This window comes from Ranitomeya variabilis, chromosome 8, assembly GCF_051348905.1.
Source record: "Ranitomeya variabilis isolate aRanVar5 chromosome 8, aRanVar5.hap1, whole genome shotgun sequence".
Classification (NCBI taxonomy): Eukaryota; Metazoa; Chordata; class Amphibia; order Anura; family Dendrobatidae; genus Ranitomeya; species Ranitomeya variabilis.
In genome coordinates this window covers 170,191,346-170,214,814 of record NC_135239.1, presented here as the reverse complement: position 1 = coordinate 170,214,814, position 23,469 = coordinate 170,191,346, and the positions used below count along the sequence as shown (strand labels likewise).

Sequence of the window (23,469 nt, the reverse complement as noted above, 5' to 3'; positions counted from 1 at the left end):
CTCCCTGCACTATATATATGATGGTGGGGGGCTGTTATCTCTCCCTGCACTATATATATGATGGTGGGGGGCTGTTCGCTCTCCCTGCACTATATACAGGTCCTTCTCAAAAAATTAGCATATAGTGTTAAATTTCATTATTTACCATAATGTAATGATTACAATTAAACTTTCATATATTATAGATTCATTATCCACCAACTGAAATTTGTCAGGTCTTTTATTGTTTTAATACTGATAATTTTGGCCTACAACTCCTGATAACCCAAAAAACCTGTCTCAATAAATTAGCATATTTCACCCGTCCAATCAAATAAAAGTGTTTTTTAATAACAAACAAAAAAACCATCAAATAATAATGTTCAGTTATGCACTCAATACTTGGTCGGGAATCCTTTGGCAGAAATGACTGCTTCAATGCGGCGTGGCATGGAGGCAATCAGCCTGTGACACTGCTGAGATGTTATGGAGGCCCAGGATGCTTCAATAGCGGCCTTAAGCTCATCCAGAGTGTTGGGTCTTGCGTCTCTCAACTTTCTCTTCACAATATCCCACAGATTCTCTATGGGGTTCAGGTCAGGAGAGTTGGCAGGCCAATTGAGCACAGTAATACCATGGTCAGTAAACCATTTACCAGTGGTTTTGGCACTGTGAGCAGGTGCCAGGTCGTGCTGAAAAATGAAATCTTCATCTCCATAAAGCATTTCAGCCGATGGAAGCATGAAGTGCTCCAAAATCTCCTGATAGCTAGCTGCATTGACCCTGCCCTTGATGAAACACAGTGGACCAACACCAGCAGCTGACATGGCACCCCACACCATCACTGACTGTGGGTACTTGACACTGGACTTCAGGCATTTTGGCATTTCCTTCTCCCCAGTCTTCCTCCAGACTCTGGCACCTTGATTTCCGAATGACATGCAAAATTTGCTTTCATCAGAAAAAAGTACTTGGGACCACTTAGCAACAGTCCAGTGCTGCTTCTCTGTAGCCCAGGTCAGGCGCTTCTGCCGCTGTTTATGGTTCAAAAGTGGCTTTACCTGGGGAATGCGGCACCTGTAGCCCATTTCCTGCACACGCCTGTGCACGGTGGCTCTGGATGTTTCCACACCAGACTCAGTCCACTGCTTCCTCAGGTTCCCCAAGGTCTGGAATCGGTCCTTCTCCACAATCTTCCTCAGGGTCCGGTCACCTCTTCTCGTTGTACAGCGTTTTCTGCCACATTGTTTCCTTCCAACAGACTTACCATTGAGGTGCCTTGATACAGCACTCTGGGAACAGCCTATTTGTTGAGAAATTTCTTTCTGGGTCTTACCCTCTTGCTTGAGGGTGTCAATGATGGCCTTCTTGACATCTGTCAGGTCGCTAGTCTTACCCATGATGGGGGTTTTGAGTAATGAACCAGGCAGGGAGTTTTTAAAAGCCTCAGGTATCTTTTGCATGTGTTTAGAGTTAATTAGTTGATTCAGAAGATTAGGGTAATAGGTCGTTTAGAGAACCTTTTCTTGATATGCTAATTTATTGAGACAGGTTTTTTGGGTTATCAGGAGTTGTAGGCCAAAATCATCAGTATTAAAACAATAAAAGACCTGACAAATTTCAGTTGGTGGATAATGAATCTATAATATATGAAAGTTTAATTGTAATCATTACATTATGGTAAATAATAAAATTTAACACTATATGCTAATTTTTTGAGAAGGACCTGTATATGATGGTGGGGGGGCTGTTATCTCTCCCTGCACTATATATATATATGATGGTGGGGGGCTGTTTCCTTTCCCTGCACTATATATATATGATGGTGGGGGGCTGTTCCCTCTCCCTGCACTATATATATGATGGTGGGGGGCTGTTCCCTCTCCCTGCACTATATATATGATGGTGGGGGGCTGTTCCCTCTCCCTGCACTATATATATGATGGTGGGGGGGGCTGTTATCTCTCCCTGCACTATATATATGATGGTGGGGGCTGTTTCCTCTCCCTGCACTATATATATATAATGGTGGGGGGGGCTGTTTCCTTTCCCTGCACTATATATATATATATGATGGGAGCTAGATCTAAGTTCTCTTGGAGTGTGAAGGTGCTGTATGTGACTATTGTGGGGTAGAGCCAGAGTCCACACTAACATAACAGGAACCCCAATCCTTGTCCTCTATGATGTGCCTAAAAAAGCACAGACTATCTACCAGATAAATGGATGGTTAAATATTATTATAGCGCGATTTATTCCATGGCGCTTTACATGTGAGGAGGGGTATACATAATAAAAACAACTTCAATAATCTCAATCAATAGAAGTCACGACTGGTACAGGAGGAGAGAGGACCCTGCCTGCGAGGGCTCACATTTTACAAGTTAAATAGCCACGGTATATTGTGGACACTCCCCACAAATCCCTTTTCCCAGAAATGTAGATGAATATCTACCTAAATGAAAAAAACAGGAACGAGGAACGTACATATATATATTAGCAATGATACTAAACAGAATCACCATATAGTACTCCCATATAAATCAGGCACCTAGTATCCATTAATAATTCCCTCCAGTTCCCATCAGGAAATCATGTGGGTATAATAGCAAACACAAATTCATAACAATGCCATGCTAGAGAAAACCAAGAGAATCGGAGTACTCCTCAGCCATGAGTCTTTTCCCGACGCGTTTCCCCTTCTTAACGATAAAAGGGTTGATCAGGGGATCCAGATGAGGGCTTCAATGTCCCCAATGGCCGAAGTCAATGCTGTGTGCAGCAGCTTTCTACATTGAGTTCTGTAGGATTCCCAGAAATAGCGTTTCTACAGTTTGGCGGTATCACTTAATCTGAAAGTGAGGCTCTTGAGAAGAAAGAGATAAAGTTCATCCCAAACTTTTGTGTAAGGTGCAAAGTCAGACAGAATTTTGAAGCGATCTTACAATTCTCAAGAACAATGGTTAATAATTCAAACTTCTTTGTATAAATTATGTAGCTGATATGAGTATTTTTTTTTTCAGGCCTCCCAAAATGGCGAAATTCCATGCGCCAGTGATAAATGACAATCCCCTGGGCTGGGGGCCCTGTGCCGTACCGGACCAGTTCAAGGACATGCCCTACCAGCCCTTCAGCAAAGGAGATCGCCTGGGAAAGGTGCGTCCTTCTACATAGCTGCATTCTCCATATAAAATAAAGCCCAGGTTGTTTTTTTTTTTTTTTTAATCTTTTATTTGTAGTGGGGAAAAGGGTGGTGGGGGTTCAAACTTTTTTCTCTATCGCCTCTCATTGGGGGACACAGGAACCATGGGTGTATGCTGCTGCCACTAGGAGGCTGACACTATGCAAATAAAAAAGTTAGCTCCTCCTCTGCAGTGTACACCCCACCGACAGGAAGTAGGATATTCAGTTTAGCTTAAGGTACCGTCACATTAAGCGACGCTGCAGCGATAGCGACAACGATGCCGATCGCTGCAGCGTCGCTGTTTGATCGCTGGAGAGCTGTCACACAGACCGCTCTCCAGCGACCAACGATGCCGAGGTCCCCGGGTAACCAGGGTAAACATCGGGTTGCTAAGCGCAGGGCCGCGCTTAGTAACCCGATGTTTACCCTGGTTACCAGCGTAAAATGTAAAAAAAACAAACACTACATACTTACATTCACGTCCCCTGCCGTCCGCTTCCTGGACTGACTGAGCGCCGGCCCTAACAGCACAGCGGTGACGTCACCGCTGTGCTGTACTTTCACTTTCACTTTACAGCGCTCAGTCAGTGCAGGAAGCAGACGGCAGGGGACGTGAATGTAAGTATGTACTGTTTTTTGTTTTTTTTTACATTTTGCACTGGTAACCAGGGTAAACATCGGGTTACTAAGCGCGGCCCTGCGCTTAGTAACCCGATGTTTACCCTGGTTACCAGTGTAAAACATCGCTGGTATCGTTGCTTTTGGTGTCAAACACAACGATACACGCCGGTCTGACGACCAAATAAAGTTCTGAACTTTGTTCAACGACCAGCGATATCACAGCAGGATCCTGATCGCTGCTGCGTGTCAAACTAAACGATATCGCTAGCCAGGACGCTGCAACGTCACGGATCGCTAGCGATATCGTTTAGTGTGACGGTACCTTAAGTGTCAGTAGGAGGTGGACACAGGTCTTTCACTAGACCCTTATCTACCTCAATGTGCGTCGTTTCTTTTCAGATTTTCCGGAGGGATACAGGGTGAACAGTCACACCTGTAGTCCCACAAGGCGGACTATGAGTACGGCGTGTACTGCCACCCCGTATCCTCATAGATCCCTCTCCAGGACCAAGAGCCTAGCACACAAGCGTGCTTAGAAGTCCGGTCCTGGCTCCGTCCCCCACCCACTCGCCCACCAGAGCCTGTCGGTTGGAGGAGACGAGGACGTCCATCACAGCTCCTGGACGTCTCATTCCCCTCAGGTTAGTAGTGGACGACGTGGGATGTTTAGGTGAGTATTTTCCCTATATTCCCCAGATCTTTCCCTGCCCACCCTCACAGTGTGGGGGAATAGAAGTTCCTAAAGGCGCGCTGCACGACCCTCTATGGCGGCGCTGATCTTATTTTAATAGGGATCCCAGGGGCCTAGACGAGCTTATCCCGCGCGGTGGAGGGCCGCGCTTCCCCCTTACCTATCCCCTTCATCCCTGCGGCCGCAATGTCACCCATTGCAGGGGCACCTCTTCCCCCTGCGGCTGCAATGCATGGCAGGCGGCCGTCCTGTGCCTGCGCAGCGGCCTTGGCAGGTTGCCGCGCTACTTCCTACGGGCTTCGGCGCTGCGAGGCGGCGTCTCCTCCTCTATCCGGCGGCGCCGACCTCTAATTTAGGCCCCGGCTTCGGCCGGGGCCTACTTCGGCACCGCGACCCTTTCCCTCTGGCGACTGGCAGGCGGCCGCGCTGCTCTGCGGCGCACTGCTTCGGGGCCGCGGTCTCTTTTCCGGCGGCGCCGGCCTCTAATTTTAGGTCCCGGCTTCTGCCGGGGCCTACTTCCGGTACCGCGCTCCTCCACTTCCATTTTTTTCGGGCGGGCTTTCTCCCGCCCGACAATTTCGTTACTCCCCGCCCACCGCCGCCATCTTGGTGCTCCCGGGCCCATGACTTCTACGCCGCTGCTTGGCGCCACATCGCAGCAGGGCGCACGTTCCAGTGCCCTTTCAGCGGTCATTCATCCAGACTGCAGCCGGGTCCTTTTTCTCCCAGCACAGGCGGGGTCCCCTGCATCCTCCTTAGGTTGCCGTCTCATCGCTGGTGCCCTGATGCCGGTCGCAGCTACAGCAGGGAGCAGCCTACAGGACTCTACTATTACTGTGAGTAACGCTGCTATGCAGTCTATTACTCCCCTCTCCTGTTCCCCTAACCTTCGGGCATCATTTAGTGGGTCTGCTCCCAGGCCTATCCTATAAGGAGAGCGTCCCCGTCCTCCTGCTTCCTCTTGTCAGCTGCAGCAACTCCCTGTCCAGGAGTCCCTACCAAGGGTGAGACCGAGACCCATGATTACCCTGGGTGGGCTTTCCTTCTGTCTCAATCTGGGGCGGACCTCACCAGGATGTCACGACTTCGTGTCCGTGACTGACCGCAATTGCTAGTGGGTCACAGGATTCTCCGTCCAGCCTTGTTCAACTCAGGCCACAAGAAGGGATACAGGGTGATCAGTCACACCTGTAATCCCACATTATGGACTATGAGTACGGCATGCACCGCCACCCCGTATCCTCATTGTTCTGACAGCAGGACCATGATCCTAGCACACAAGCGTGCTTAGAGGTTCGGTCCCAGCTCCATTCCCCACCCACTCGCCCTCCAGAGCCTGTCGGTTGGAGGAGACGAGGACGTCCACCATCAGCCCCATGGACGTCTGACAACTTTCTTTCCCGCTCCATCTTGCCCTCTGGTCTGGAGCAGTGAGATCCCTCTTCCTGATCCTCCTCTCTCTCGAGAGAGAAACGGGCTTCCTTGGTCATGTTTGCAGAGGAAGTTTCAGATGCGATCAACCAGACCCTAAACATCATGGATACCTCTACGGAACCCGCGGCATAGGCGGTTTTCGTTTAGACGGTCTAACCACCTTCCAAGGTCTTTGCCCCACACACTGAATTTGTAGTGGTACTTACCAGGGGAAATGCGAACCATACCAGATGCTTTCAGACAGGGAAGCATCTCGGCATCCTATATTCCTCCTCTCCTGAGCTCATCGCTAACTGGACTGATTCCTCTGCAATTCTGGACTCGTCAGTTCCCAGACTGTCTACCAACTTGGCATGGGTTCAAAGGATACAATTATAGATCCGCTGGATAAATTAGCCTTTGAAACGGCTGCTTCTACTTTGTGCCCCGGCCATTGCCTCTACCTGGGTTTCAGGGACCATAGATAGATGGACTAAACAGCCTTGTAAGAGCACCCTGGTTGGAGCTCCTCCCGGGGAGCTAGCTGTCCGGACGGACCAAATTTCCTACGCAGGGATATATTTGGTATCCGCCTCCTTAGATGCGCGGCTTGTGCAGCTCACACGTCCAGCAATATGGTGGCCATCTGACGCAGCAGGCGGACTTGTCTTCAAGAAGTCGCTTACTGGCCTCCCCTTCCAGGGGGCGTCTCTTTGGCTACACGCTGGAACAAATTATTAATGATGCCACGGGAGGCACGAGTTCCCTTTGTCCTTTCGCTGTTTTGTGGCTTCGGAAGATTCCTCTAGCTATCACAGTGTGCGATCTCGTCTGGCTAGATTAAAGGCTTCCTTTACGCCTATCCCTTCCCGGCGTTCCCGCAACTCCCATGGTTGGTCCACCAGGCCTAGACCTGGCAGCTCTTCCTCGGCATAACTAGTGCCAACGGCCCAGTGTTTCTTCCAGTTTGGGCGGGCATCTCCTGCTTTTTTCAGGGATGTTTGGCTGGCTTCGGTGGAGGACGCTTAGATCAGGGAGGTGGTATCCTCCAGATTCAAGATACGGTTCGCTTCGCGGCCCGGAATTGCTTCTTTCTTTGTTTGGAGGTTATTGTTTCCGTTCCACAGCAGGTACGCTTCACAGGTTTCTATTCAAACCTGGTTGTAGTGCCGAAGAAGAGCGGCGCTGTTCGACCCAGTCTGTCTCTGAAGTTAGTCAACAGAAGGCTCCGCCTGCGGCATTTCAGGATGAAGTTCCTCTGTTCAGTCCTGGCTTCCATGGATCTACAGGAATTCCTGTGCTCCATGGATAGCCAAGATGCTTTGCTCCATGTCCTGATTTTCCTTGAGGATCAGGGGCCTAGTGTTCATTCCATACCTTGAAGTCCTCCTTATCAAGCCTCAGGCCCAGAAGAGTCTGTCCATTGTCCTCGACTCCCGGTCCCGTTTCTGGTGGCTGGCCAACAGATCAAAGTCTTGTCTTGTTCCGAGTCAGCGTCTCGTCCTCTTAGGCATGTTGTTCGACACCGCCGGGGGTTTTTCTTCTTGAGAAGTGGGCAATTCTCCATACGGAGTTCGCTCTCTGCAGGGCCCTCGGCTGCCTCCCTTCCGTTCAGCTACGACGTTCCTGTGATGCATGGTGACAGCTCCGTAAGCGTTCTCTTTTGCGCTGTTCCACTTGAGACCAATTCAGCAGCCCATTCCTCATTTGGACACGTCTGTACTGTCTCTGGATCCTCCAATCCGACTGATTCTAATAGCCTCTCAACTGGTGGCTGTCATCCCCTCTCATTCCCCAGGTCCGGTCCTCCCAAGGCAGGTGGTGACGACGGTCACCAGCCTTCCCGGCTGGGGGCGTTTTCTCACCATCCGTCATTGAAGGGGGCGTTGGTCGGAGCAAGAGTCCTCTCCGCCAATCGATACCCTTGAGATAGGGGCCTTTCTTCTATCCCTGAGTCTCTGGGAAAGGCTTCTCAGAGGTCTGCCAGTCAGAATCCAGATGTCCAATGCCTCAACTGTGGCTTATGTCAATCGCCAGGGAGGGAATCAGTCTCTTGGCAATGGCGGAGGTATCCAATATCCTCCTCTGGGCAGAGGTGACGGTTTCTGCACTATCAGCAGTGCATATCCCCGGTGTGGATTACTAGGCCGCAGTGTTTTCTCGGCCATGACGGCCTTGCGGCATTACAGGTGTTCCTGCTTCAAGAGGTCTTCCTTCAAATTTGCCTTTGATGAGGAACTCCGGACACGGATCTCCTGGCGGCCCCACTGCTTAGGAAAGTTCCACCGTTTGTTTCCAAGTCTGCGATCCTCTTGTTGTGGATACCGATTCTTTGACCATTCCTGGGTCGCAATTTGTACTTCCCTTTCTGTTCCTCACTTCCCTTGCTCTCCAACAGCCTGGGAAGAAATGTGGAGGGAGTGCCGGTCATTCTGACCGCACCACCTTGGTCCAGAAGGTTCTGGTTCGCTGAGATCGTCCATCTCCTCACGGACTCTCACTGGAGGCTCCCAGTCTGGTCAGATCTTCTGTACCAGGGACCCATCTGCCGCAGAGTTCTTGGTAGCTCAAGTTAACAGCTTTGCTGTTGAAACCTTCCATTTTGGCTATTCTCTCTAGGCAGAACTTGATGCTGGTCTTGCCCTTAGTTCTCTGAAGGGTCAGATAGCAACCCTTTCCATCCCTTTTCTGAAGTCCCTTTCAGAGGTCCTTAGCTACTGGCTTTCACGGTACAAAGATTTATATACGTCCCGTTCTAAGGTTCTGATCTTTCTTCAAGGAGTGGCGCATGCGGCTCTCCCGTTCCAGACTTCTGCGGATCCCCGGGACCTCAATCTTGTTCTGGAGGCTCAGTGGGGTTTCCCCCCCCCTTGAACCTCCCCATGAGGCCTCACTGTCTGTTCTGTCCCGCAAGGTGGCGTTTCTGGTGACTTTCACCTCCATTAGGCGCGCCTCTGAGTTGGTGGCTCTCTCCTGTCTTCCCATTTCTTGGTTCTTCACCAGGATAAGGTAGTTTTTACAGCCTTCGTCGCCTTTTCTTCCCAGGGCGGTGTCCTCCTTTTACTTAAATAAGATCGTCCTTCCCACCACCTTTGTCCTGCTCTGGGGCGTTCGCTGAACAGGCTAGACCTGGTCATGGCAGTGAGGATCTATTTGTCTAGGACCGCCTTCTTTAGGAAGATGGACTGTCTTTTTGACGTTCCAGACGATACGCCAAGAGGCCTGCTGGCCTCCAAGGTTACGTTTGTTCTCTGGATCAGATCTGCCATTCTGGAGGCTCACTGGGTCAAGAACAGAGTGCTTCCTCCTGGTATTAAGACTCACTCTGCCCCGGGCAATGGGCGCATCCTGGGCAGTACACCATGGGGCATCCGCCCTACAACTTTGCTGGGCGGTAACCTGGTGTTCCGTTACCTCTTTTCCCAAAGGTTATAAGCTCCATACCTGCGCTTCGACAGTTACCAGCCTAGGCGGAAGGATCTTGCAGGCGGCAGTGGTGATTCCTCCGTCCTGGATGTAGTTTTTCTGCTGTTCCCACCCCAGGGACTGCTTTGGGATGTCCCATGGTTCCTGTGTCCCCCAATGAGAGGCGATAGAGAAAACAGGATTTTTGGTTGCTTACCGTAAAATCTGTTTCTCGGAGCCTTCATTGGGGGACACAGCACCCTCCCAAGTTGAACAGCTCTGTTTATTGTGTTATACTGTCAACGTCAACGTTTGTGTTCTTTGAACACTCTTTGAGTGTTTGAAACTTTTAGACTGTAAAGCGCTGCTTAAGTTTGTTGGCGCTGTATAAATGAAGATTGTTATTATTATTATAATATTATTATTCTTTCTCGTTTACACGTTGCTTCGCCTACTGCTTTCTCACTAACTGAATATCCTACTTAATGTCGGTGGGGTGTACACTGCAGAGGAGGAGCTAACTTTTTTATTTGCATAGTGTCAGCCTCCTAGTGGCAGCAGCATACACCCCCCCATGGTTCCTGTGTCCCCCAATGAAGGCTCCGAGAAACAGATTTTACGGTAAGCAACCAAAAATCCTGTTTTTTTCTTAACTTATTGATAGTCTGATCGATTGTGCTATATAAATCGATGCAACAGTATTGCTGCATATAGTAAAAAATCACGGTCTCCTTTGAAGCGGCCACAGGAAGGGTTTCAAGGGAGTTCTGTAATCACATGACTGGAGGTCTTCACTAGACCCCCGGCTGTCAGTTACCCATCAACAAACCACGATCGCGTAACAGGCGCAGCAATGGACGCGTAGACTGATGCCCGTATGCTGACGTGCTATTAATGCCGCTGTCAGAAATTGATCATTTGCAATTTTTGGTAAGAACCTTTTTAAATATGTACGGTAAGTTGTCTCTGAAGGATGTCTGGATGCTTTTAACTCTACTTGAGCTCCATAGTAATGTATCCCACTGTCTGACGGGGTGTGTCCTCTCTGTTTTCATTGATAAGGTTGCAGACTGGACCGGAGCCACCTATCAGGACAAGAGATACACCAGTAAGTATGAAAGCGCCTTTATATCAGTAGGGCGCCTGCAGGAAGTCTTAAAATCGCACTGTACACGAATGCCATAAACACCACAAAAGAGGACCATATCGTCCCAAACTGAAATACTTGATTATATTTTCCACATTAGGAGAGTTGTTGTTATTGAATGTTACAATTACTCATAGAGGTTGAGATTTACTTACTTTATTTATTTTAATATTTTATATTTTTTTCTTTTAGACAAATATTCTTCCCAGTTTGGCGGTGGCAGTCAGTACGCCTACTTCCATGAGGAAGACGAGACCAGCTTCCAGCTCGTGGACACCACCAAGATGCAGAAAACCGCGTACCAGAGGAATCGGCTGCGCTTTGCTCAGGTAAAGGAGGCGTTTGGAGGAAGCTTATTGACAGGGGTGATCTTGTTGGTGGCGCATGGAGGGTTAATAAAGGTTTTCCCCACTATGTTTTCCCTGCAGAGAAATCTTCGTCGTGATAAAGATAGAAGGAACATGCTGCAGTTTAACATGCAGACGTTACCGAAGAGCGCCAAGCAGAAGGAGAGGTAGGAGGAGGGCACGGGACTGTGCGGGTCTAGCGCGGTGGTGGCAGCGCTCGTGTTAGTGCAGGGTAATGGCACTACTTCTCTAGTAAAGATCTGTTTGATATTGTTCCAGGGATCGTTTGAGACTCCAGAAGAAATTCCAAAAGCAGTTTGGTGTTCGCCAGAAGTGGGACCAAAAATCTCAGGTAAACGGTTGTGTAAAAAAAAAAAATCTTTCTTTACGAAACATTTTTCTTTAAAGCTCCACTCAAGCTTTTTTGTTTGTTTATTGCGCCACTAGCGTGGTGCTTTAATTGTAATTCCGCTGCCCCTGTCTCATATTCACTTGCTGCCACGTTAATTGTTTTCCATCACCTATCTTCATTGAAAGATGACCTGCCTGCAGTTCCAGTGTCTCATGGAGTGCGCCGGAGGTCACTTTTCAATACATGTTTATGGGAATTTCTTTCTGGTTCTCATAGACTTTCATTGAGCTTTTGTGACAGAATTCTGACTTCCAGCCAGTCAGGAGTTATGGGCATAAGATGGCGCCGCAGGCAGGGGACTTTCAATTAAAGCGCCACTCCAGCGCTGAAAAAAAACCACCTACTGGAGTGGTGCTTTAAAGAAGAAAAAAGTGTTTGCCATAAAAATGCAAGTAGTAGGATGTGACTTTTCCTGGTCTTATAGGCTCAGTTGAAACCAAGAGATTCCTCTGTGGAAGTCCGTAGTGACTGGGAGGTTAAGGAAGAAATGGATTTCCCCAGGCTGATGAAGATGCGTTACCTTGAGGTGGCGGACCCAGTAGACATGTGAGTAATTCTGACTTTAAACCGTCCCTAAAGCCATTTTGGAGTGGACGCTTTTGAAAGTTTGGAGCATTGTCCTCTTTGACGTTCTGCTGGGTTTTATCCAGAACTTGCTGCTCATGCCATGATTCATCCTGATTTGCAAATTTTATTTATTTATTTTTTTTGTTTATATCTCCTGTATAGTACTAAGGATAGAGATACTTGAAAGGTTAGAACATTTCAGTTAATGGCGTAAACCTGTCTGACGCATACACTTATAGGGAGCAATAGTGGCCACAGTCAGGATGGATGCCGAAGCATCCATTCATATGACAGTAAGTATACCACATGTGGCCCTCTGTATAGGAAGGCACAGTCTGCTACTCTTTTCTATATGGGTAAATAAACAATTTGCAGGCGCATACCTGCCAGACGGAGGGCAAAAAGCTCCTAACATATACTGCAGGCTAGGTTCATGAACGCCTAACCTCAAAGATGCCAGAACGTGTATCTAGGACCGTGTCTCCCTCAGTTCCAGAGTATGGTTGGAAAAAAACCTTTAAAGCAGCAATACTCCTCGCATCAACATTTTTATCCTATTAATTTATTGCAGTCATCATATTATACAGCGCTGTGTACTTACATTTGCTCATTTTGTCTTTCTACCCAGATAGTTCTTCTCTTTTGCTTTTAGGTCGATGACATCATGTCATTAACCACTGACTAGCTGATTCCTTTTAAGCTCCATGTAGAAACTGGAGGTCAATTTTCCATGTATGACTCATGAGTCACTGCAAGTGTCTATGGCAGGGGGAAGAAGCTGGGTCAGGAGTTGGAGGGAAATGATAAATGCAGGGACAAGAGACTCCCTGTTTCTACATGAGCTTAAAGGGAACTTGTCTTCTTTCCCCCCCCCAGGGCGTTTTTAAGTAAAAGATGTTTCTGATCCCTAGTAACACTGAAATACTGACTTTTATAAATTGCGCCCCATGGGGGCAGGCGCCGGGCATGTAACAGCAACACAGGAGGCGGCGCACAGACGCAAGAGCTGGATGATTGACAGCTGGGAGGCGGCTGAAACGGGGGAGACACCATACCTCTGGGACTCAGCACAGGTATGGGGCGCAATTTATAAAAGTCAGTGTTACTAGGGATCAGAAACATAAGAGCCACCTTCACAGAATGTAGCCTTAGTGCTGGTGAAGGTGGCTCTTATACTTAAAAACGCCCGGGGGGGGGGGGAAAGGGGGGGTGACAAGTTCCCTTTAATTAAATGGAAGTATGATTATCTTAAGAGTAAAAATTTTGATGCAAGTGCTTCTTGAAAAGGGTGGTCCTCTACTGCTTAAAAAAAGCCATACTCTCCTCAAGGTGGTAACACTCCTCCATAGCCAGTGCTGTGCCCTCTGGTCTGTTGGGATCAACATCCAGTGGTGGCATCACATGAGCGCTGCAGCCAGTCCTTGGTGACTGATGATCTTCTCCAGTTTTCACCTTTTTTTTTTTTAAATTCGTTTATTGATTACAACAAGAACTATACATACACTTGCTTATATTCATTATTTTCCATTAGATACATAAAATTACTACATATAATCGTGTCTGGAATGTTGTAAAAGTTACAAGCAATGCATGTCAATCATTTGTTTATATTCTGTTCAAACTTTAACAACACTAACTGCTTAACAGAACCTCTAAAACTAACATGCTGCCGCTTAAAGGGAAATTCTAAATAAACTCTGCCCTGTGGATAGATAATGTCCGCCATCTTACACCGTTTTCCTATATATTCGTTGAATTATTTAACCTAAACAGTGTGACAGGAGGAATTCCACTTCTCCCATATCTTCTCAAATTTAGCTGGATTACCTCTATTTTGGTATAGCGTCCGCTCATATGGAACAATGGAATTCACCAAGTCTATCCATGCCCTGAGAGTTGGGCAAGAACCCCCCATCCATCTCAAAGCCAATACCTTTCGTGCCAAAAACAACGTTTCCCTCAGAAAAATTCCCGTATGATGATCCCAAGTCCCTGCCTCCCATACTCCAAATAAGCATACCAGGGGTTCTAGTGGGACAGGGATCGACACCAGTGATGTCAATAGCGTCGTTACCTCATTCCAATATTGGAAGACAATAGGACACTGCCATATCATGTGGATAAAATCTGCATTGCTAGAATGGCATCTCAAGCAGTCTGATGAGTGCAGGCGACCCATTTTGAAAAGACGGGTCGGTGTCAAATAGGATTGATATATAATATATAGTTGAGTCATTCTATTATTGACTGACGGGGAGACCCTGGTTGGGGATTCCAAGATTTCATCCCATTCCTCTCCCAGTGTGTCTGGGAGCAGCCGTCCCCACTTCCCTTTAATTGAATCTATGGTAGACCCCTCACCCATGGATAACAGATAAGTGTACAAAGAGGAAATAAGCCCCTGGGGACCCTGCGAATTAAGGATACCTATTAACGGTAAATCTGAGATAGCTCGACCCGATCCTACACTCCGCATATGTGACTGGAAGGCTGACCTTAGTTGCAAGTAACGAAAAAATTGAGATTTTGGTATGTTGTGAGTATTCTGTAACTGTTCGAAGGATACAAAAATCCCCTGATTATGCAGATCTCTTACCGTAAGAACACCATATGATATCCAGAATTCGGTGGATGGATGGCCCAGTAATACCGAAAAATAACCATTATTCCACAATGGCATCTCAGCTGCTATGTCAGCAAAACCCATTACCTTTTTAATTTGCCTCCATATTGATCGCGCCAACCGAAGCAGAGGTAATAAATGAGGGACAATAGTTCTCTCCATCTCTAAAAATCCCAATGGACAATCAATTTTAGCTGAGTGCAGAATATGGTTTTCAGAGTTAGGAGGAATTTTCCCAGGCATCCACATACTCAACATTTTAGCCTGACCAGCAAGGTAATATAGGTAGTAGTCTGGCAGAGCCGCCCCACCCCCCTGTTTGGGTCTTTGCAAGGTGGATAACTTAAGTTTAGGCCTAGCCCTTCCCCATATGAAAGATGTAGTAAGGGAATTTAGGGTTGTGAAGAAAGATTTAGGAATTATAACTGCACTATGTTGAAAACAGTAGCTCAACTTTGGGAGCAAAATCATCTTTATAAGATTAATACGTCCAGCCACAGATAATGGCAGTTTGTCCCAGGTGGCAAATTTGGATTTAACCACATCTAGTAACGGAAATATATTAAGGTGCAAGTCTAAGTGGCTACTCTGGGACATATATATTCCTAGATATTTAAACTTGGAGACAATGGGTAGCAGTGAGAGGGTCTCAAGGCCGGACATTGGAGCATGAGAGAGAGGCATCAGGGCAGACTTTTCCCAATTTATATAAAGGCCAGAAAATTTGCTGAATCTATCTATCATCGTTATGACTTTCGGTAATGTTTCCTCCGTTTGATCCATAAACACCACCATGTCGTCAGCATACAAACCGATGACATCTACCCTATCAGAGATGTGTATCCCCTTAATGTCCATGGAAGATCTCATTCGTATTGCCAAGGCCTCTATCGCCAAGGCGAATAGAGCTGGGGAGAGGGGACACCCCTGTCGAGTTCCTCTGTGCAAAGAAAACGATGCAGACATTGAGCCATTCACCACCATTCGTGCTCTAGGTTTTGCATATAGCGTACCCATCCCCCTCAAAAATTTATTCCCAAACCCATACTTCCGTAAACATGCAATCAAGAAGGGCCATTCGAGGGAGTCAAAAGCCTTGGCCGCATCCAGTGAAGCCAATGCCCACTTATTATCTGGTTCCAAAGAGCTATATTGTATGATCGATTGTACCCGTCTAATATTGATAGAAGTATTTTTCCCAGGCATAAAACCGGTTTGATCCGGGTGTATGAGGTCTAATATGATCTTATTCAATCTAGTGGCTAGGATTTTAGTGAAAATTTTATAATCTACGTTCACCAGGGAGATTGGTCTATATGACCCACAATCCAAAGGATCTTTCCCCTCCTTCCTGAGTACAACAATATTAGCATCATAAAATGTTTCGGGTACAGACTCCCCCTCCCATATTCCCCTGAGGACTTTTAGCAGTATAGGTGCCAGTTTGTCACGATACTTCCTATAAAACTCAATGGGAAATCCATCAGGTCCCGGGGCCTTCCCGGTTGCCATATCTGTAATAGCATGTTCTACCTCCTCCAGGGTGAATTCAGCCTCCATAAGGGCTTGCTGAGATGGACTCAGTGAGGGGAATGTTATATCCGATAAATAATTTAAACATTCATCAATATCAGAGCCACTGCTAGATTTATATAACAAGGTATAATAGTCATAGAAGCTCTGAAGTATTCCCTCAGTAGAGGATACTAAAGAACCATCAGACACCCGAATTTGCAATATTGTGTTAGAGGTATTATGTTGGCGTACCAGTTTTCACCTTTTGTACAGGAGACCAGCTGCTCTGGGAGGCTGATCTCTCTTCTGTGGTTTTTTCTTTATTGTTGTTTGTTTTTTTCGGTTTTTTTTATGTAACCTCCCTGAACCCAATAAAAGAGGAGGTCTAGCAGCGGACAAACCCTTTAAAGGGAACCTGTCACCACGTTTTTGGAAGATGGGATAAAAATAGCGTTAAATAGGGGCAGAGGTGGGCATTACATTAGTGTGTTTGTTATGCGTTTATTACCCACCTAAGTTGCCGAAATACCTTTGCAAAGTCTCCGTTTTCGCCTGTCAATCAGGCTGGTCTGGTCAAAAGGGCGTCTTGTCTTCCCCCAGATTTTGCGTAGTTTTCCGTTGGTGGCGTAGTGGTGTGCGCATGCCCAAAGTCCTGAATCCTCTGCCAGGGGATTTAAAAGAGCGCGCTGTTCGTTTTCATTGGTGATCGGTGGGCGCGGCCATCTTCCTTTGGCCGCGCGTGCGCAGAAGCGGCGCTCTGCTGGCCGCGGCTTCAGGAAAATGGCCACGGGATGCCACGCGTGCGCAGATGGATATCGCGGCGGCCATTTTCCTGAAGCCGCGGCCAGCAGAGCGCCGCTTCTGCGCACGCGCGGCCAAAGGAAGATGGCCGCGCCCACCGATCACCAATGAAAACGAACAGCGCGCTCTTTTAAATCCCCTGGCAGAGGATTCGGGACCTTGGGCATGCGCACACCACTACGCCACCAACGGAAAACTACGCAAAATCTGGGGGAAGACAACGCCCTTTTGACCAGACCAGCCTGATTGACAGGCGAAAACGGAGACTTTGCAAAGGTATTTCGGCAACTTAGGTGGGTAATAAACGCATAACAAACACACTAATGTAACGCCCACCTCTGCCCCTATTTAACGCTATTTTTATCCCATCTTCCAAAAACGTGGTGACAGGTTCCCTTTAATTCCATTCATTTCAACTCATTTCACTGCATCGTATAATAGCTACGCTCTCCTTGCTAATGTTTTAGTGCATTTGACTGCTTACTCTGGAGCAACCTTGTTACCACTGCAGGCAGTGATTGGCTGCAGTGTTCACATGTCCATCTGAGTAAAGCAGTAAGTATGAGGGGGAGTGAAGCGTCAAACATTACCTGTGAAGGATCAGTTGGGTGACTATTACTGATTATTTTACACCAGTCTGACCATTTTGTACACATTTAGGTGATTTGAGAACCCCTTTAGTAGGACTGTAGTTGGGTTTACAGTGCCAGATATATTTACCTCTGCTTCATACACTAGAGAGTACTGCGGTGCCCTGGAATATTACGATAAAGCATTCGATCGAATCACCACAAGAAATGAAAGATCTTTGAAGAGCATCAAGAGGATCTTCCATACTGTGACAACCACCGACGATCCAGTCATCAGAAAGGTGCTCCATTATTTTCTAACCCCGGTTTTGCTGGTGAGCTTTGTTCTTGTACGGAAGCCATATAAATGCCTGTGATACTTTTCTGTCCACAGCTGGCAAAGACTCAGGGAAATGTTTTTGCCACCGATGCCATTCTCGCCACCCTCATGTGCTGTACCCGATCTGTCAACTCTTGGGACATTGTGGTTCAGCGAGTGGGATCCAAAATCTTCTTTGACAAGAGAGACAACTCAGACTTTGGTGAGGATCATAAGTTCTTGGTGAAGTTTTAGTTGTAGGTTTCTCACTTGCTTGCAGGTAGTGGTTTCCTGTGTGGCTGGAGGGGATGCAGTGTCTTTCTTATGGGGGTCCAACTACTGAGTTTGGTAGAATAAAGGAACCACGAGACATGAATCTTAGTTTTGGTACTAAGCACAATTAATGAATGGGTGGAGTTGTGACTTTAATTTTTCCTTCATACTAATTGCACCAATGAAAGAACCTTGTTAATAAGTCTTAATGTGGCCATAAATAGCTGGAGGCGAATTCTCAATCAGATTAACTCCACTGTACACATGTAGATTTGGGTAAGCGTTTGTGAGTTTTCAGGGGGAAGAGGGGAGCAAGCCAACACAATCAGTCAGGGAGAGTTGAGAGGTCCCATACACATTTCATGGTCGGTTTGGGTGACTTTTCTTTAATGTGCACGGGGGAAGCCTTCAACTAGAAACAACTTACCGTTCAGCTCCTTTGCAGACTTAGATGACTTTCACACGTCCGACATTGATGATCTGAGTATGGCACATGACGTCCGGACTGACTGCGGGTCTCCTGACCTCCCCAACGCGTCATAATTTGCATAAGAGGCAGTTGAGTTTGGGTGAAGCATCTGGTCCAGACCATCAGTCCATAATCGCACTGTGAAGGACAGATGTGTGAAACCTGCTCCTTTTTCTACACGAGATCTTTGGAAAATCATTTTTCACTGCATTTTTGGGTGGTCCTTTATATATAACACCTCTGCTTGCCCTTTTCTAAACTGAATGTGACCTACTAACCCTGGTTATCTTCATCTTCATGAATGTAGATTTGCTGACTGTCAGTGAAACGGCCAACGAACCTCCTCAGGATGAAGTGAATTCCTTCAACTCTCCTAGAAACCTGGCCATGGAGGCAACATACATCAACCACAACTTCTCCCAGCAGTGTCTGCAGATGGTGAGCAGCGTGATGGCTGTATCATGACTGGCAGATTTGCACTCTGCTTTATTTCATAAAATGAAAGGGAAAAAAAGTGTAGTTTTCTATATGGACCTTTTTTAGAGTGTGTTTACTGGGGTCGTATACGAAGCTGGTTATACAAATGCAAAATCGTCTGCGTGTTATATCATCAGTCTGCTTGGTGAGAGTTTACAAAACCTTGTAAAAATCAACAGCGTAAACTGTGTAGCTGTGTGGATTTAACCTCCATTGCCTAACTTTTTTTTAATGTGGATTTCGCTACATACAACCTGACAGATCCACAGTGGAATCTGTGTCAGGTTTCGTCAGCCCTCACATAACTGTTGGCAGAAATATGGAAAAATTATAGCTGTGACAGCAGCCAAACATAAAGGCACCAACCAAAAGAATAAAGTCACCTAATCACTCATACCACACAAGGAACGGCGTAAAAAATAAATAAAACCAATTCTTCACATGCTATTGATTTAATTTTTTTTTCACTCGGCCTCCCAAAGATCGCCGTAAGGCTCAGTGCACATTTATCCTGTGCTCTGCGCTGAGCGCTTACACTGGGGTTTCTGTGTAAATTTCTGAAATACGTGATTCATACAGAACCCCTGGCGGAAAATTTATATATAATGAGGCAGATAGATGGAGGCACTGTGGACGCCATAGGACCTGTGATCCGGCAGTGTCTGTCTTAGGCATGCACTAAAGCACGGTCCACCACTGTTTTGTGCACATCTGAAAAGGACATCGCTGAACAGAGGCCACACAGAGTCCGGAGTAAATGTTCTGCCTCACTATAGTGAATGGATCCCTCAAGGGTTTGATCTGAAACACATCACCCAGAGATTGGAAACCCCAAAGTAAGTGCTCAGCGTAGAGCTCTGGATAAATGTGATCCTAAACGTTATGGAAAATGTTCACTACAAAAACTTCAACCCAATCCCCCCAAAAAGCAAGTCCCCTCTCAGGTGTGTCACCTGTTAACGGAAATGTAGGAGGCTTTCATATTACTTTTAGTTCAAGGGCTCTTTAAAAACACTATTGTTCCTTGCCTCCCTAGAGCCCTGCCGTCCGCCCAAATAGTAGTCTTCGACCACATATGAGGTATCCGCAAACTCAAAAGAAATTGCACAACAGATTGTGGGGTCCATTTTCTTCTGTTACCTTTGTGAAAATAACAAAAATTTGGGGCTCAAACCATATTTTGTGGGAAAAATGTGTCTTGTTTATATATATATATATATATATATATATATATATATATATATATATATATATATATATATATATATATATATATATATATTCATATATTTATTTTATTTTCATGGCTCGACGTTATAAACTTGTGAAGCACCTGGGGGGGGGGGGGGGTTCAAGGTGCTCACCAAACATGTAGATAAGTTTCTTGAGGGGTCTAATTTCCAAAATGGGGTCACTTGTGGGGTGTTTCCCCTCATTAGGCACATTAGGGGCTTTACAAATATGACATGGCCACTGCTAATGTTTCTAGCAAATTTTGCGTTCAAAAAGTCAAATGGCGCTCCTTCCAAGCCCTGGTGCGCGCGCAATCGGTATTAGTTTCAAATTTTTCACCAAATTTCCGTGTTTTTCACAAATAAACAAAAGCCATATCGAAGAAATTATACCACCATCATGAAATACAATATGTTACAAAAAACCATCTCAGAATCAGTGGTGTCCATAGAAGCGTTCCAGAGTTATAGCCTGATAAAATGACACTGGGCAGAATTGTAACATTTGGCTTGGTCAGGAAGGCGAAAACTTGGGGAGGGGGGGGGGGGGGGTGAAAGGAGTTCAGGATGAATGCTGCTATATGGACAGTATCTGTTACGCTTTTAATTGACCTATCTCAGTCTGTTGTTCCCTAACTTTATGTAATAAGTGGGGGCCGTTATTATGTAATAAGTCTACTCATAACTGCATGTGTCCTTAGGGCAAAGAAAGGTACAAATTTCCAAATTCTAACCCCTTCATGGAAGACGATGTGGACAAAAATGAGGTAGCCTCTGTAGCATACAGGTGAGTGGGCTTTGTTTTAGTTTTTTTTCGATTGTCAGTTTAACACACAAAAAAAAAACTTGTGAAAAAACCTTGTCTTTTTGCTGCCAGGTATCGAAGATGGAAGTTGGGAGATGATATTGACCTGGTGGTGCGTTGTGAACATGACGGAGTAATGACCGGTGCAAATGCTGAGGTTTCATTCATCAATGTCAAAACCCTGAACGAGTGGGATTCCCGGGTAAGTGATGAGACATGTAAGTAGGTGAATTGTATGGCTCGCTGGGGCCTTGCTGGCGCTGGCTGGGACCTTGCTGGCGCTGGCTGGGACCTTGCTGGCGCTGGCTGGGGCCTTGCTGGCGCTGGCTGGGGCCTTGCTGGCGCTGGCTGGGGCCTTGCTGGCGCTGGCTGGGGCCTTGCTGGCGCTGGCTGGGGCCTTGCTGGCGCTGGCTGGGGCCTTGCTGGCGCTGGCTGGGGCCTTGCTGGCGCTGGCTGGGGCCTTGCTGGCGCTGGCTGGGGCCTTGCTGGCGCTGGCTGGGGCCTTGCTGGCGCTGGCTGGGGCCTTGCTGGCGCTGGCTGGGGCCTTGCTGGCGCTGGCTGGGGCCTTGCTGGCGCTGGCTGGGGCCTTGCTGGCGCTGGCTGGGGCCTTGCTGGCGCTGGCTGGGGCCTTGCTGATGTTTTATGTGTTCGGTCATTTTCAGCACTGCAATGGTGTGGACTGGAGACAAAAGCTGGACTCTCAGAGAGGCGCTGTGATTGCCACTGAGCTGAAGAATAACAGCTATAAACTGGCCAGGTGGACGTGCTGTGCTCTGCTGGCCGGCTCAGAGTATCTTAAACTGGGGTAAGTATGGGGTTGTAGTTTTGGGGCAATAGTCATCTTGTGTAACTTGCTGGCACTTTGGTTCCCTCTTCTAGAATCTGATTCACATTTCTTCTTTTGAAGGTACGTGTCCCGGTACCATGTAAAGGATTCTTCTCGTCACGTTATCCTCGGCACGCAACAGTTCAAACCCAGTGAATTTGCTAACCAAATTAACTTGAGCATGGAGAATGCCTGGGGCATTTTGCGCTGTGTGATTGACATTTGTATGAAGCTGGATGAAGGCAAATACCTGATTCTGAAGGACCCTAACAAGGTATGAACAGGCCAGACATGACGGTGGGTTTTTACATCTGCTTGTTGAGCACATCCAGCAGGACTCACAGGCAGAGAATGGAATACATCATAGTAGACCAAATCCTTTTATAATTATTAAACTCACAAATCAGCTGTGCATACTCTCCAGAGCTGTAATGTCCGCCCATAGTAAATATGGTCCTATTGAGCCTCCGATATCTTGTGGAGGCAGGCATGTTTCATAAGGGACTCAACAGCAAGAGGAAGTCATGGCATCTTTATCGAACGCTCTATAGTATGATGCTGTACAAATCCACCATATTGGGTTACAGAGTGCCTAGAACATGACAGTATGGAGCCATAGGGTCTCCACGTGCACCCACTTAGGATCCATGCTCTATGTGCACAACGCCCAGAATCAAGTATATACTTAAGTCTCAACACAATCTGCAGTTTGGCCCTAGCCTGAGGGTAATTCACACCTAACAGATTTGATGCCGATTTAAAGGGACCGCACCAATGTTCGTGTTACACGCAGGTTTTGTAGTAAAGTATGAAATCCACAATGAAAGAATTGACATGCTGTGGATTTTAAAATCCACACTGCAGGTCGATTCACGCATGGCAGATTTTTGCAACGAGTAGAGGAGATTGTTAGGATATCGCTTGCTCCTGTATTACACTGTGGACTTTCTGCACACAAGTTTGCACCCAGTGCAGTCACCCTGAGGATTCCTAGGCTGTCTACACCAGACCTATAAGCGTTCTGTATTCTTTTACAGCAAGTGATTCGGATATACAGCCTGCCCGACGGCACATTTAGCTCTGATGAGGATGAAGATGATGAAGACGAAGAAGAGGAGGAAGAAGTTGAAGGTATATTCACATGTTCATCCCAAGTAACGGTTCCACTCTCGTCCATGATCTGGTACGTCCGCTAAGTCACAAATGAATGTATCCGACTAGCAGTACCACACACCGACCATGGAGAAGAGTGGGGCTGTTTTGGGGCGATTTGCTATTTATTTATTTTTAACAAAGGAAGTAAAAGCTCAGTTGTTCTTCCAGCATAGAAACAATCCGAATAACATACACCCACCCCCCCTTGTTTGCCTTCTATATATGATTGGTGCTTGCAGAGAGACCCCTCTAACTCCTCCTTTTCTCATTACAGAAGAAGAAGGCTAAGTGCCTGGATGTGTCCGAGTTCCTCAAGTTACTGCGAGATCCATCACCGATGTCTGATAAGATCTATTCTCAGAAACCAATAAACATTATACACAGGCCGACCCTCATATCTCATGTGTTTTGTGATTTCTAAACTTTTAAAATTTGTCTATTTTCTCTTTATTGGTCCCGCTTCATAGAACGTGTTATGCACAAATAGGCGACTAAACTCTGTGGCCCTGGTTCATCAAGAACATTGTTCACATGTACTACCGCCATTATTATGCTGAGCTGTGGTGCTCGTGCGGCGACCATTGATTTCATGTAGCGGTCACATACTAGATCAGGGGTGGGAAACCTTTTTCCGGCAGG

At 46.8% G+C, this 23,469-nt stretch overlaps 1 protein-coding gene across 1 annotated transcript in view; it reads left to right on the top strand.

Moving 5' to 3' along the window:
• Positions 1-23,225, top strand: part of EIF3D (eukaryotic translation initiation factor 3 subunit D) — a 28,562-nt gene extending 5,337 nt beyond the window's left edge. Inside the window, exons 2-16 of the mRNA XM_077277243.1 lie at positions 3,003-3,135; positions 10,356-10,401; positions 10,633-10,769; positions 10,869-10,954; positions 11,067-11,139; positions 11,624-11,745; positions 17,444-17,576; positions 17,669-17,816; positions 18,643-18,773; positions 20,746-20,831; positions 20,922-21,051; positions 21,512-21,654; positions 21,757-21,949; positions 22,713-22,806; positions 23,105-23,225. Coding sequence (XP_077133358.1) covers positions 3,013-3,135; positions 10,356-10,401; positions 10,633-10,769; positions 10,869-10,954; positions 11,067-11,139; positions 11,624-11,745; positions 17,444-17,576; positions 17,669-17,816; positions 18,643-18,773; positions 20,746-20,831; positions 20,922-21,051; positions 21,512-21,654; positions 21,757-21,949; positions 22,713-22,806; positions 23,105-23,118 — 1,659 coding nt within the window. The 5' untranslated portion in view covers positions 3,003-3,012 and the 3' untranslated portion in view covers positions 23,119-23,225. The remainder of the gene's footprint in view (positions 1-3,002; positions 3,136-10,355; positions 10,402-10,632; positions 10,770-10,868; positions 10,955-11,066; positions 11,140-11,623; positions 11,746-17,443; positions 17,577-17,668; positions 17,817-18,642; positions 18,774-20,745; positions 20,832-20,921; positions 21,052-21,511; positions 21,655-21,756; positions 21,950-22,712; positions 22,807-23,104) is intronic.
• Positions 23,226-23,469: the final 244 nt, after the last annotated feature.